Source organism: Eimeria necatrix, genomic scaffold (genome assembly GCF_000499385.1).
Source record: "Eimeria necatrix Houghton genomic scaffold, Enh_scaff399, whole genome shotgun sequence".
NCBI lineage: Eukaryota > Apicomplexa > Conoidasida > Eucoccidiorida > Eimeriidae > Eimeria > Eimeria necatrix.
Genome location: NW_013654298.1, coordinates 11,622 through 25,000, shown reverse-complemented (window position 1 = coordinate 25,000; position 13,379 = coordinate 11,622). Strand labels below are relative to the sequence as shown.

At 54.4% G+C, this 13,379-nt stretch overlaps 4 protein-coding genes across 5 annotated transcripts in view; 2 read left to right on the top strand and 2 right to left on the bottom strand.

Moving 5' to 3' along the window:
* ENH_00050300 (CAP-Gly domain-containing protein, putative) overlaps positions 1-2,012 on the bottom strand; it is a gene marked incomplete at both ends in the record, with an annotated part of 6,207 nt that extends 4,195 nt beyond the window's left edge. The window contains one exon of the mRNA XM_013581314.1: positions 1,275-2,012. Coding sequence (XP_013436768.1) covers positions 1,275-2,012 — 738 coding nt within the window. The remainder of the gene's footprint in view (positions 1-1,274) is intronic.
* Positions 2,013-4,876: 2,864 nt separating this feature from the next.
* Positions 4,877-5,629, bottom strand: ENH_00050290 (hypothetical protein; the record flags this gene model as incomplete). The annotated part of the gene is made up of 1 exon (XM_013581313.1): positions 4,877-5,629. The coding sequence occupies one exon, from the start codon at positions 5,627-5,629 to the stop codon at positions 4,877-4,879; it is 753 nt and encodes a 250-aa protein (XP_013436767.1).
* A 135-nt stretch (positions 5,630-5,764) lies between these two features.
* Positions 5,765-8,476, top strand: ENH_00050280 (melanocyte proliferating gene 1, putative; the record flags this gene model as incomplete). Its single annotated transcript, XM_013581312.1, has 4 exons — positions 5,765-5,846; positions 6,066-6,808; positions 7,138-7,503; positions 8,354-8,476. The coding sequence occupies 4 exons, from the start codon at positions 5,765-5,767 to the stop codon at positions 8,474-8,476; spliced, it is 1,314 nt and encodes a 437-aa protein (XP_013436766.1).
* A 906-nt stretch (positions 8,477-9,382) lies between these two features.
* ENH_00050260 (hypothetical protein, conserved) lies at positions 9,383-13,379 on the top strand (the record flags this gene model as incomplete). Of its 2 annotated transcripts, XM_013581310.1 has the most annotated exons (6): positions 10,436-10,789; positions 10,946-11,345; positions 11,773-11,984; positions 12,108-12,284; positions 12,574-12,653; positions 13,157-13,379. In XM_013581310.1, 6 exons carry the CDS (start codon positions 10,436-10,438, stop codon positions 13,377-13,379), a joined length of 1,446 nt encoding a protein of 481 aa, XP_013436764.1. The 2 variants fall into 2 exon arrangements, with proteins under 2 accessions (XP_013436765.1, XP_013436764.1); XM_013581311.1 differs by lacking the exons at positions 11,773-11,984; positions 12,108-12,284; positions 12,574-12,653; positions 13,157-13,379 and adding an exon at positions 9,383-9,540 and having other exon boundaries at positions 9,802-11,434.

Sequence of the window (13,379 nt, the reverse complement as noted above, 5' to 3'; positions counted from 1 at the left end):
CAGCAGCAGCAAACTGCAGCAGCAGCAAACTGCAGCAGCAGCAAACCATCAGCAGCAGCAGCAGCAAACTGCAGCAGCAGCAAACCATCAGCAGCAGCAGCAGCAAACCCGCAGCAGCATGTTAGGGGGAAGTTGGTCAAAGTAATTGTCTCCAAAAGCTTTATGCTGCTGAAGTGCTGCTGCGCCTGCAAGCAGCAGCAAACTGCAGCAGCAGCAAACCATCAGCAGCAGCAGCAGCAAACTGCAGCAGCAGCAAACTGCAGCAGCAGCAAACCATCAGCAGCAGCAGCAGCAAACTGCAGCAGCAGCAAACCATCAGCAGCAGCAGCAGCAAACCCGCAGCAGCAACAAACCCTCAGCAGCAAAACACAAACTTCCAACAACACAACACTCAACAAACCCCATAGCAGCTGCAGAGAAGGGGCCCCCAAGGGGCCCCCAAGGGGCCCCCAAGGGGCCCCCAAGGGGCCCCCAAGGGGCCCCCAAGGGGCCCCCAAAGGGCCCCCAGGGGGCCCCCCGGGGGGCCCCCAGGAAGCCCCCAGGGGGCCCCCAGGGGGCCCCCAAGGGGCCCCCTGGGGGCCCCCTGGGGCACCCCAGCTTATGAAAATGGTTTATTTAAAATGTACTTTGAAAAGTATTTGTTGGTGGATATTTATTTCGCATTTAGTTTCAAGATTGGCATTAAATGGTTAATTTAATTTAAATTAAATTAAATTAAATTAAATTAAATTAAATTAAATTAAATTTGTTACTTCTTTCCAGCCACAAAACTCCATTTGCTTCTCCCGCAGCGTCTTGGAGTCCAACACCCGCATTGCAGCCACCTCTTCTGAAGCAGCAGCAGCAGCAGCAGCAGCAGCAGCAGCAGCAGCGGCAGCAGCAGCAGCAGCAGCAGCAGGACGCATTCGAAAGAGATGAAAGGGAAGGGCACGGAGCAGGGAGGCTCAGAAGCAGCAGCAGCAACAGCACAACCAGAAGCAGCAGCAGCAGCGGCAACAGCGGCGGCAGCAGCAGCAGCAGCAACAGCAGCAGCAGCAGCAGCAGCAGCAGGTCTTGCCAGCAGTAAGTTTGGTGGTGTATCGCAGCAGCAAAGCCTCGCGGAAGGTCATAGGCCTCTGCAGCTTGTGGGGCCGCAGAAAAGAAGCGCCCGTCTTGCTGCTGCTGCTGCTGCTGCTGCTGCTGCTTCCCGGCGCTGCAGCAAGTTGCTGCTGCTGCTGCTGCTGCTGCTGCTGCTGCTGGTTAGCTGCCTCGGAGCAGCAGCAAAAGTACCTCACCCCCTCCAGCTCCCCGTCATGTTTCCCTCTTGAGGAATCTTCCCAAACCACTCCAATCCATAAATCCTCTTGGGGCCCCTTTTCCCAACTGGGGGGCCCCCCGGGGCCCCTCGGGGGGGCCCCCAGGGGGCCCCCCCCAGGGGCCCCTCTGGGGGCCCCCGGGGCCCCCTGCGGCTGCTGCTGAGGGTCAAGACCCTCTTCTCGGGGGGCCCCCTGGGGCTCTGCCGCAGCTGCTGCATCTGCTGCAGCTGCTGCAGCTGCTGCAGCTGCTGCAGCTGCTGCAGCTGCTGCAGCTGCTGAAGCTGCTGCATCTGCTGCATCTGCTGCAGCTGCTGCAGCTGCTGCAGCTGCTGCGAGGGGCCCCTCAGGGGGCCCCTGAGGCTGCAGGGGCCCCCCCGGGGGCCCCTCGGGGGCCCCCGGGGGGGCCCCCTCGGGGGCCCCCTGGGGGGCCCCCCGGGGGGCCCCCTGGGGGGCCCCCTGGGTGAGGGTACTGAGAAGGCCAATATATTTGACGGAGGCGAAATGGCCGTCAGTTGTTTTGACTCTGTCGCCCACTGAGAAGAGCGGGTGGGGCCGGGAGAGGGTTTTGACGCAGTCTGATGTGCTGCAGCAGCAGCAGCAGCAGCAGCTGCTGCTGCTGCTGCTGCTGCTGCTGCTGCTGCTGCTGCTAGTGCTGCTGCTGCTGCTGCTGGGGGCAGCGCAGGCAGCGGGGAGGGAGGAGGGGCCCAGCTGCTGCATCTGAGGGAGAAGTGAAGCGCATTGAGCCCTAAACCCTAAACCCTAAACCCTAAACCCTAGCTGGCAAACCCTAGATCCTAGGTGGGAGTTGTTTCGGGTGTACAGACACCTGAGAACATCCCACCGGTTCACCGGGGGTCGTCCGAGGTGGCTATACACCCCAGCTTTAGAGCAAAATGTACTTTAATTGTTTTATTTTATTTATTTTTATTTTAATTTTTAATTTTATTTTCGTTTTTTGATTTAATTTCCTCTCAGATCGACCAAACCCACCCGCCAAACACCCCAACCCGCCGCTGGTGGGGCCCCCCGAGCTGCTGGGGCCCCGAGGCTTATTTCAGGGAAATCGGCGGCTAGAAAGCTAAAATTAAAATTAAAATTAAATAAAATAATTAAAATAATAAATAAATTAATTTAAAATAAACTTTATTTCAGAACTTTCCGCCAAACTCATTCCGATTTCCTCTGGTGTCTGGACACCCCGCCGCAGCGACTCAGGCGCCGCTGCTGGCTGCCGAATGAATTAATTAAATGCTTTTACTTTTTGTTTATTTTTATTTTATATTCTTTTTTATTTTTAATTTATATTTTTATTTTCTTTTTTAGTTTTTATATTTTCAACTTTGTATCTTTAAAAGCGAATTCGACAACTAGTTGCGAAAGGCAGCAGGTTGCTTCGCAGCAAGATATCGCCCTGCTGCTGCTGCTGCTGCAGTTGCTGCAGTTGCTACAGTTCCTGCTGCTGCTGCTGCTGCAGTTGCTGCTGCTGCTGCTGCTGCAGTCGCTGCTTCAGCAGCAGCAGCAACATAACCAGAGATTTAAATTAAATAAATTGCCAACCTCAAAGAGCCCTCAATTGCACAGCCAAAAGGCCAAATAAAAATAATTTAAAAAATATGTTAATTCGTTAATTATTAATTAATAAATTAATAAATAAATTAATTAATTGATTAATTTAATTAAATAATTAAATAATTAATTAATTAATTAAATTAATTAATTAATTAATTAGTTCATTCATTAGTTAAGCCTCAGCTGGCGACAGCTAGCCACAGGTAGTCGAAGCTGGCCGCAGCTAGCTAGCTGCCTGAGCTGCAGCTAGCCAAAGCTGGCAGCAGCTAGCTAGCTGCTAGCTGGCTGCTAGCTAGCCGCTAGCTAGCCGCTAGCTAGCGGCTAGCTAACTGCTGCCAGCTGTGGCTAGCTGCAGCTAGCTGTGGCGAGCTGTGGCTAGCTGTGGCTAGCTGCGGCGAGCTGCATCTGAAAAAAGAATTAATTAATTAAATTAAATTCAATTAATTTAACTTAATTTAAATAAAATAAAATAAAATAAAATAAACAAATAAATAAAAAAATTGCAGAGAATAAACGGCGAAAAACTGAGCAGCGGCCTCACGCAACTTGGCTCACCGCACCCTAAACCCTAAACCCTAAACCCTAAACCCTAAACCCTAAACCCTAAACCCTAAACCCTAAACCCCAGAGGAGAGTCTAGCCTCCCCTGCAGGCCTAAACCCTCGCGCCAAACCCTTTATTCGCTACTGTAGGGTTTAGGGTTTAGGGTTTTCAGTCTCTTTTGAGTCTGCTGCTGCATCCGCTGCTGCAGTTTACCAGCAACACACAGCACTATACCTCCTATGAGCAGCAGCAGCAGCAGCAGCAGCAGCAGCAGCAGCAGCAGCAGCAGCAGCAGCAGCAGCAGCAGGCGGCGTCCGCTTGCTGCGCGCGACTCCCAGCTGAACATTCGAGAGCGTTGAGGTGTACGTACACCTGAATGCCGTTTGGGCAGAAAGACTTTTGAAAAGAGAAAGAAAGGAAGAAGCAGATCGGGAAAATCAGCAGCAGCAGCAGCAGCAGCAGCAGCAGCAGCAGCAGCAGCAGCAGCAGCAGCAGCAGCAGCAGCAGCACCGGCAACAGGAAGCGGAAGACATGGAATATCGCGTAAGGCTTTTCGCACTGCTGCCGCTGTTGCTGCACTTTTTGTTCCACGGCTAGAACAGCAGCAGCAGCAGCAGCAGCAGCAGCAGCAGCAGCAGCAGCGCAGCAGCAGCAGCAGCAGCACACCGGCTAGGGTGTGCTGCTGCTGCAGCTCAAGCCCAGCTTCGGGCCTTTCCACTTTGCTGCTGCTCCTTTTGCCTCATGGGGTTTAGAGAAGAAACCCTAAACCCTAAACCCTAAGCCTTAAACCCTAAACCCTAGACCCCACTCCCCCAACCCTAAACCCTCGCCGGCTGGGAGTGTGTGCCTTGTCTGAGTTCTTCTGAATGTCAGTGTTCTCGTTTCTGCTGCTGCTGCTGCAGCAGCTGCTGCTGCTGCAGTTGCTGCTGCTGCTGCTGCAGTTGCTGCTGCTGCTGCTGGGTTGCAGCTGCTGCCAGGGCGCGTGCTGCTGTTGCTGCAGTGCTTCGCTGAGTAGTTTAAAAAGAAATAAATAAATAAAAAGATTTATTTTATTTTAATTCAACATTTTGTTTTATTTTATTTTATTTCAATTCAACATTTTGCTTTTTCTTTCTGTACAGACAGCCGAACGCAAGTTGGCGGCGCTGCTGCAGCGCTGAGGTGTCTGTACACCCCGCAGCATCGACGCCAAGCAGCCGCCGATCGGAAATGGTCTCATTTTGAGCTTTAAAAGAACATTTCTTTTTAAATTGGAGATTTATTTTCCTTTTTTTCAATTTAAAACTGATTTATTCTTTTATTTCTCCTTCTGGAGCTCCCTTTTGCTGCTGTCTGCTGCCACTGCAGGGCTCTCCGCTGCTGTCTTTCTTTTGCTGCTAGTTGCTGCTGCATGCGCCTTCCTGCTGCTGCTGCTGCTGCTGCTGGCGTATCTTTTATCTCACAGCGGCACTTTCGTCCTTTTGCTGCAGTCAACAAGTCCCGAACATCCACGGTGAGTGTGTCCTGCTGCTGCTGCTGCTGCTGCTGCTGCTGCTGCTGCTGCAGATGCTCTTGACACCACTGCCGCAAATGGTGCTGCTTTTAGGGTGTCGCCGCTGATGCTTCTGCTGCTGCAGCTGCTGCTTCTGCTGCTGCAGCTGCTGCAGCTGCTGCTGCTGCTGCTGCTGTGGGTGCTTGTGGCTGCTGTTGCGGCTGCTGCTGCTCGTCTCCTCACTTATGTTCCTGCTGCTACTTCTGATCTGTTGCCTTCGTGCTGCTGCTGCTGCTGCTACAACTGCTGCTGCTGCTGCTCCTACAACTGCTGCTAGCACTGCTGCTCCTAGTACTGGTGCTGCTTGTGCTGCTGCTGCTACTGCTGCTTGTACTGCTGCTCCTACTTCTTGTGCTGCTGCTGCTGCTGCTGCAACTGCTGCCAATACTGCTGCTACGCTGCTGCCAATGCTGCTAGCAGTGCTGCTGCTGCTGCTAATGCTGCTACTGTTGCTGCTGTTTGCTGCGCTGCTGCGCCTCCTCTCGCTGCGCCGCTTGCTGGCACTGCCCGCTGCTGCTGCTGCTGCTGCTGCTGCTGCTGCTGCTGCTGCTGCAGGTTCCACCTGGACGAGGCGCTGGCCTGCGCGCTGCTGCTGTCGCTGCAGCAATTCGCAGCAGCAAAAATCTGCCGCAGCCGCAGCAGCGAAGACTTGGAGAAGTGCTCTGTCTTGGTCGATGTCGGAGGTGTACATACACCCCAAACCCTCAAGTTCGACCACCACCAAAAGGGCTTTTCCGACACTTTCGACTTCGCCAAATACCTCCAGGGGGGCCCCCAGGGGGCCCCCCAGGGGCCCCCCGGGGGGGCCCCCGGGAAGAGTGTGAAGATGAGAGAAGCTGTTACGAAGTTGAGCAGCGCGGGGCTTGTTTTTAGTCATTTTGGAGAACGCATTTTGAGAGAAAGATTCGGTGAGATGAGGGTTTAGGGTTTAGGGTTTAGGGTTTAGGGTTTGTAAGGGTTTATAAGGGTTTATAAGGGTTTAGGGTTTAGGGTTTAGGGTTTAGGGCTTGTAAGGGTTTATAAGGGTTAATAAGGGTTTAGGGTTTAGGGTTTAGGGTTTGTAAGGGTTTATAAGGATTTATAAGGGTTTAGGGTTTAGGGTTTAGGGTTTAGGGTTTGTTGCGCAGGCGTGGAGTGCGAGGAGAGTCTGCGGCAGCTGATGTACGGGGTGTACGTACACCTCATCGAAGCTGTAGATGCAGCAGATAATGGAGTTGGCATTTCCCGAGGGGGGCCCCCCCTTTATAAGGAAACTACAGGACTGGCAAGTAGGGTAGCATCTCTGTACCCTTATAAGTTTGAGGCCCCTGGGGGCCCCCAGGGGGCCCCCCAGGGGGCCCCCGGGGGGGGGGCCCCCCAGGGGGGGGCCCCCCAGGGGGGCCCCCAGGAGGGGGCCCCCAAGGCGGACGGGGGGGCCCCCCAGGGGGCTGCTGCTGCAGCAGAAGGGGGCCCCCAAGGCAAGGGGGCCCCCGAGGGGGCCCCCGGGGGGGCCCCCGGGGGGGCCCCCGGGGATGCTTCTTTGGGGCCCCTGGGGCCCCTGTACGTGTGGGAGTACCAGGAGAGCGTTGCTGCTGCTGCGCTGCAGCAGCAGCAGCGGGAGCTGTTTGCTGCTGCAGCAGCAGCAGCAGGAAGGGGCTGGGAGTGCCCCTTTAACTGGCTGGAAGTGCCCATTTGGGGGGGCTCAGCAGCAGAAGTTTGGGGGTTTAGAAAAGCCATTAAAGCAGCAGATGAAACCCTCAAAGAAACTGTTATCCGCTTAATTAGGGTTTGGATGCCAGCAAGGAAAACCCTCAAAGACGCGCTGCTGCTGCGCGCTGCGGGCTGCTACAGTGCTGCTGCAGTCGAGCTCCCCAGGTGGACTCCAGTGGAGGTATTGTTATTAATTAATTAATTAATTAATTAATTAATTAATTAATTAATTAATTAATTAATTAATTAATTAATTAATTTAATTAATTTAATTAGTTGTTTGGTTAAAAGCCTGGGGGGAAGTGCTGCGGAGTGGCGAGAGAGCTGCATTTCTGTTTGCTGCTGCTGCTGCTGAGCAATGCCGCCACCACAGCTAGTGCTGCTGCTTCGAGCGGCGCCACCACTCCGCTGCTGCTGCTGCTGCACTGCTGCTGCCGCTCCACCGCCGCCGCTGCTGCTGCTGCCAATGCTGCTGCTGCTGCTGCTGCTGCTGCTGCTGCTGCTGCTCAGGACCACATTTACAGCCTGGAGTGGGAGTTGGGTTTGGAGCCTGTGAAGTTTCAGGTGTATCCGTCGGAGCGTTGCTGCGAAGCCACGGGGTGTACGTACACCTCGTGGACTGTGCGCTGCATTCCGAAAGAAGGCGAAAACTTCAGCAGCAGATTGCCATTAAAAGAGTCTTTTCGGGGCCTCAGAGACGCGCAGCTGGGCCAAGTTGTGCTGCAGGAAGCAGCAGCAGCAGCAGCAGCAGCAGCAGCAGCGCCTGCTGCTGCAGCAGCAGCTCCTGCTGCTGCAGCAGCAGAAAACGAGGCTTTGAAAGAAACCGATTTCGTGTTTTGCCACGCCACGGGCTTTCTCGGAATCACCAAGACAAGAGTGAGAAATGAAATAATAATTATTTAATTATTTAATTAATTTAATTAATTAAATTAAATTAATTAAATTAATTAAATTAAATTAAATTAAATTAAATTAAATTAATTAATTTATTTGTTGCTGCTAAGACACGAGCCAGCTAGCTGCTGCGGGTCTGCAGGCAGCGGCCTACGAAATGATTCGCCAAACCCTTGCTGCTGCTGCTGCTGCTGCAGCAGCAGCAGATAAGTAAGAGAGCCTAAAGCCAGCAGCAAATGCCTTTGGAGCTGCTGCTTCTGCAGCAGCAGCAGCAGCAGCAGCAGATAAATAAGAGAGCCTAAAACCAGCAGCAAATGCCTTTGGAGCTGCTGCAGCTGCTGCAGCAGCAGCAGCAGCAGATAAATAAGAGAGCCTAAAGCCAGCAGCAAATGCCTTCGGAGCTGCTGCTGCTGCAGCAGCAGCAGCAGCAAAAAAATAAGGGAGACTGATGAAGCCAGCAGAAAAAGCCTTTGGAGCTGCTGCTGCTTCAGCAGCAGCAGCAGCAGCAGCAGCAGCAAATAATTAAGAGAGACTAAAGCCAGCAGAAAAAGTCTCTGGAGCTGCTGCTGCAGCAGCAGCAGCAGCAGCAGCAGCAGCAGCAAGATAAATAAGAGAAACTGAAGCCAGCAGCAAAAGCCTTCGGAGTGGCGGAAGTGTCCGCAGCAAATTCAAATTAAAAAAATAAAAAAAATAAAAAAAATAAAAATAAAAAAAGAAATGTTTGGAATTGCAAAACTCAAAATGGAAAATAATAATTAAAAATAAATAAAAGAGAAGCAGAATGAATGCAATTAAAGTCCGAGTTTTATTTCTGCTTCAAAACTAATTACAGTCAAGTTTTTCGGAGGCGAATGAGCAGCAGCAGCAGCAGCAGCAGCAACAGCAGCAGCAGCAGCAGCAGCAGCAGCAGCAGCTGCTGCTGCTGCTGCTGCTGCCAGAGCAGCAGCAGCGGTAGAAAAAGCAGCCTCTGGGGGCCTCTGGAGTTTTGCGTTTTGCAGCTTTTTAGGGTTCAAATGAAGTTCTTATCAGTTGACAGAGAGGCTAGGGTTTAGGGTTTAGGGTTTAGGGTTTAGGGTTTAGGCGTTACAGGGAAGTTTTTAGGGTTTCGGATAGGAGCTAGAAGCAGATGTAAACCCTGGATGGCGGCTTGCTGGCTAGCTAGCTAGCTGGCTAGCTAGCTGGCTAGCTAGCTAGCTAGCTGTGGGAAGAGGTGGGGTTTATTATTGAGGGTTTAGGGTTTAGGGTTTGCGGTGTGATAGCCTTGCTAAACCCTAAACCCTCAGCACCAACGTGGCTGCTGCTCGAGATACCTCGGGAGCCCCCTGGCTAGCTAGCTAGCCAGCTAGCTAGCTAGCCAGCTAGCTGGAAAGCTATATTTATTATATTTTAATAAATAAAAACAAAATAAAAACAAATGCAGCAAACTAAGCCAACGAAACTGCTGCTGCAGCAGCAGGGGGGCCCCCCGCGGGTCGGGGGGCCCCCCAGCTCGTGTCTGCTGCGCATTGGGTTTAAAATGGCAGCAAAAGAAACAAAAAAGAAAAGTTTTATTCTTTATTTTTAATTAATAAACACTTTTTAAACCCTAAACCCTAAACCCTAAACCCTAGCCCCGCTGCCTCCTCTGCCCGTCGGCTGCTGCAGCCTTTCATGGTGGCCCCCAGGACTCTCTGAAGCCTCCGGGCTGCTGCTGCTGCTGCTGCTGCTGCTGTTGCTGCTGCTGCTCCAGTGCTGCAGCTGCGGTGCTGCTGCTGCGGTCCTGCAGCAGCAGCAGCAGCAGCAGCTGTTGCTGTTCCGCTGCTGCTGCTGCTGCTGCGGCGGGGGCTGCAGGGCTTAGGAAGACATTTGCTGCTGCCTCACTATGGCCGTCTCAGGGCCAGAGGGAGAGGCAGCAGCAGCAGCAGCAGCAGCAGCCGCTGCTGCTGCTGCTGCTGCTGCTCGCGGCCCTCCGCTGTCCGAAGCAGCAGCAGCAGCAGCAGCCGCAGCCAATCCGCTGCAGTTTGTGCTGCAGGCGAGCAGGTGGGCTGCTGCGGTGTACATACACCCCAAGAGCACTTAGCAGCAGCAGAGAAGTTCGTAGTTAAAAATAAATATTTTAATTTAAATTTAAATTTAAAATTAAATTAAAATTAAAATTAAAATTAAAATTAAAATTAAAATTAAAATCAAATGAACAATTAATAATTAATGTGGATTGTAGCTGCAGAGTCACGCCTGCCCCTCCTGCTGCTGCTGCTGCTGCTGCTGCTGCTGCTGCTGCTGCTGCTGCTGCTGCTGCAGGAGCGCCTCGCTGGAGAGTTTGGGGGCGGAGTTGGAGAAAGGTGCTGCTGCGCTGCAGGAGCAGCTGCTGTGCATTTTGTACAGCAGCAAAAGTGCTGTTGCTGCTCTTCAAGAAACAGTGGAAGCAGCAACTGGGGCTTTTGCTGCGCTTTGCTGCCAGCAGCAGCAAGCAGCAGCAGCAGCAGAGCTGCAGCAGCAGCACGCTGCACTCAGCAGCGCCAAAACACTCGCGCTGCTGCTGCTGCAGCAGAAGCAGCAGGCCCTCAAGCGGCAGCAGCTAACTCAGCTGGCCCTCAGGGCTTATAAAGTGCTGCAGCTGATTCGCCGCAGCCTCAAGGAGTCTTTGAGCAGCAGCAGCAGCAGCAGCAGCAGCAGCAGCAGCAGCAGCAGCAGCAGCAGCAGCAGCGGCAGCGGCAGCAGCAACGGGGTGCAGCTGGAGGATGGGGTGCAGGCAGCAGATGCGGCTTCGGCATGTGTGCAGCAGCAACCCGCAGCAGCAGCACCAACTGCTGCTGCTGCTGCTGCTGCTGCTGCTGTTGAGGCGCTGACGCAGGAACTACAGGAGCTGCTGCTTCCGCGTGAGCTTCTAGAAAGTAGCAGCAGCAGCAGCAGCAGCAGCAGCAGCAGCAGCAAGATGGAGGACAGTGCGTGGGCAGCTGCAGCGATGGCAGCAGCAGCAGCAGCAGCTAAGCTGGACAACGCAGGCGCGCTGCAGCAGCTGCAGCAGCTAATGCAGCAAGCCAAAGCCGTCTGCTGCGGGGTTGTTGGAGAGCAGCAGCAGCAGCAGCAGCGGCAGCAGCAGCAGCAGCAGCTGCTTCGCGCGTCGCTGTCTGCTGCTGAAACCTCAAAGTGCCTGCTGCTGCAGACTACTTATGAGAAGCTGCAGCAGCTGCAGCAAACCTTAGCAGCAGCAGACAAGTTCTACGGGATCAGCAGCAGCCAGCAGCAGCAGCACGGGGTTGCTGCTGCGACAGCAGCAGCAGAAGTAGTCCAGCCAGCACTTGAAGCAGCAGCAGCAGCAACAGCAACAAACGCAGAACTGCCACAGGCAGTCGCTGCTGCAGCTGCTGCTGCTGCAGCTCCTGCTGCAGTAGCAGCAGCAGATGCTGCTGCAATTCTGCAGCCGACACTGCTGCAGGAGGAGACAGCGCTGCGGTCCCTCCTGCTGACAGCAGCAAGCAGCAGCAGCAGCAGCAGCAGCAGCAGCAGCAGCAGCAGCAGCTGGAGCAGCGAGAGCCGCACAGAATGGCAGCTGGAGAGAGAAGGAGCAGCAGCAGCAGTGCAGCAGCTGCTGCTGCAGCTGCACGGCGCTGCTGCTGCCCTTAAGGACACTGTGACAAAGCGGCTGCTGCTGGAGATGAGGGATTTGCTGCTGCAGCTAAGAAGCAGCGCAGCAGCAGCAGCAGCACAAGAGCCAGCAGCAGCAGCAGCACGGCAGCAGCAGGAGCAGCAAGACCTGCAAGCAGCAGCAGAAACGGAGTGGCTTGTTGCTTTTGAGAGAGTTGCTGCGCCGCTGCTGTCAACCAAAAAAGGGGCAGAAGCAGGTGAGCGCTGCTGCTGCTGCTGCTGCTGCTGCTGCTGTTGGTGCTGCTGCTGCTGCTGCTGCTGCGGATGGCGCTGTTGCTGCTGCTGAGGGTGGTGCTGTTGCTGCTGCTGCTGCTGAGGGTGCTGCTGCTGCAGGGGGTGCTGTTGCTGCTGCTGCTTTTGTAGAGGGTGCTGCTGCTTTTATAGAGTTTGCTGCTGCAGCTGCTGCAGCTGCTGCTGCTGTTGCTACAGAGGCTGCTGCTGCTGTAGTTGCGTCGCTGCTGCTGCTGCTGGTTGCTGCGCAGCATATTATGTGCTGCGTCTGCTGCTTCTGTTCGGACAGCAGCAGCAGCAGCACCTGCTGCTGGTGCTGCTGTGGACTCAGGATATAGAGTCTAGGGTTTAGGGTTTAGGGTTTAGGGTTTAGGGTTTGTTTTGCTGCTGCAGTTGAGAACGTTTTTGTGGAGGTGCTCATCCGGCCTCTTGTGGCAGCAGCAGCAGCAGCAGCAACTGCAGCAGTATGCGGCACGAAGCAGCCTGCACACCTAAACAAACAGCAGCAGCAGCAGCTGCAGCAGCAGCAGAAGCAGCAGCAGCTGCTGCAGCAGCGGCATCTCCTTCACCTCCCGAGGCCCCTGACGACGCAGGAAGAGGCGCTTGTGAGTGGCCTAGGGTTTAGGGCTTAGGGTTTAGGGTTTAGGGTTTAGGGTTTGGGGTTTAGGCCTCCGTTCTTCTGGCTTGTTTGAAGAACTAGGGTTTGGGACTTTTGCCATTTGCTGCAGCTGCTGCGCTGCTTGCTGCACGGAGTTGCTGCTCTTCTTTCTGCTGCTCCCGTGCTGCTGCTGCCGCTGGCGCTGAAGCTCTCGGGTGTACATACACCTCAGCAGCAGGTGCAGCAGCAGCAGGGGAGCACCCCACAAGTCCAGCTGCTGCAGCTGCTGCTTCGAGAAACGCTGCAGGTAAATACAAACAGCTACAGCAGCAGCAGCAACAGCCGCAGCAGCAACAACAGCAGCAGCAGCAGCAACAACAACAGCCGCAGCAGCAACAACAACAGCAGCAGCAGCAGCAGCAACAGCAGCAGGAACAGCAACATCAACAGCAGCAGGTACTGCGATGCCAGCCATTCGCTGGGCCACTACTGTTCCCACACCCCTTATGCAGCAGCAGCAGCTGCAGCAGCAGCTGCAGCAGCTGCAGCAGCAGCAGCAGCAGCAAAATGTTTGCTGCTTGCGTTTGCTGCTGCAGTGCATCTCTTTTGGCTGCCCCTCAGCCAGCGAGCCAGCTTACGGCGACAGCTTCCTATGGAGCTTCCTCAAGCTGCAGAGGTTTGCTGCTGCTGCTGTTGCTGCTGCTGCTGCTGCTGTTTCTGAGGCTGTTGCTGCTGCTGCTGCTGCTGCTGCTGCTGTTTCTGAGGCTGTTGCTGATGTCTGCGGCCGCTGCTGTAGTTATTGATTGGGTTTGCTGCTGCTGCCGAAACGAGCTGCTGCTGTTGCTTTTGCTGCTGCTGCTGCTGCTGTCCTGGCGGGCATAATTGCTGGCATTGACGCTGCTGCTTTTGTTGCTGCTCTTTTCTTTTTAGCTGCTGCTGCTGCTGCTGTTTGGCTTTTGCTGCTGCTGCTGCTGCCCCTGTTACTGCTGCCGTCTGCTGCTGCTTTTCTCGCTGCGTCGCCTTGGCTAAGCCAGCTGCAGCAGCAGCAGAAGCAGCCACCGCAGCAGCAGCAGAAGCAGCCGCTGCAGCAGCAGAAGCAGCCACCGCAGCAGCAGCAGAAGCAGCCGCTGCAGCAGCAGCAGGAGCAGCAGCTGCTGCTGCCTGTCTGCTTTGCTGCAGGTTTGTTTGCGGCCTGAGCGAAATGTTTCCTGTGGGGTCTCAGCAGCAGCTGCTGCTGCTGCAGTGCCCCTCGCTTGCTGCTGCTGCTGCTGCTTTCGATTTGAGGGTTTGGGGGCGCCTCCAAGCAGCAGAAATTTCTGCTGCTTTTGCTGCGCTGCTGCAAAGCCAAGCTTTGAACTTCAACACTGTCCGCGCCACCTTCCTCAACAAGCGGGTGAGCTAG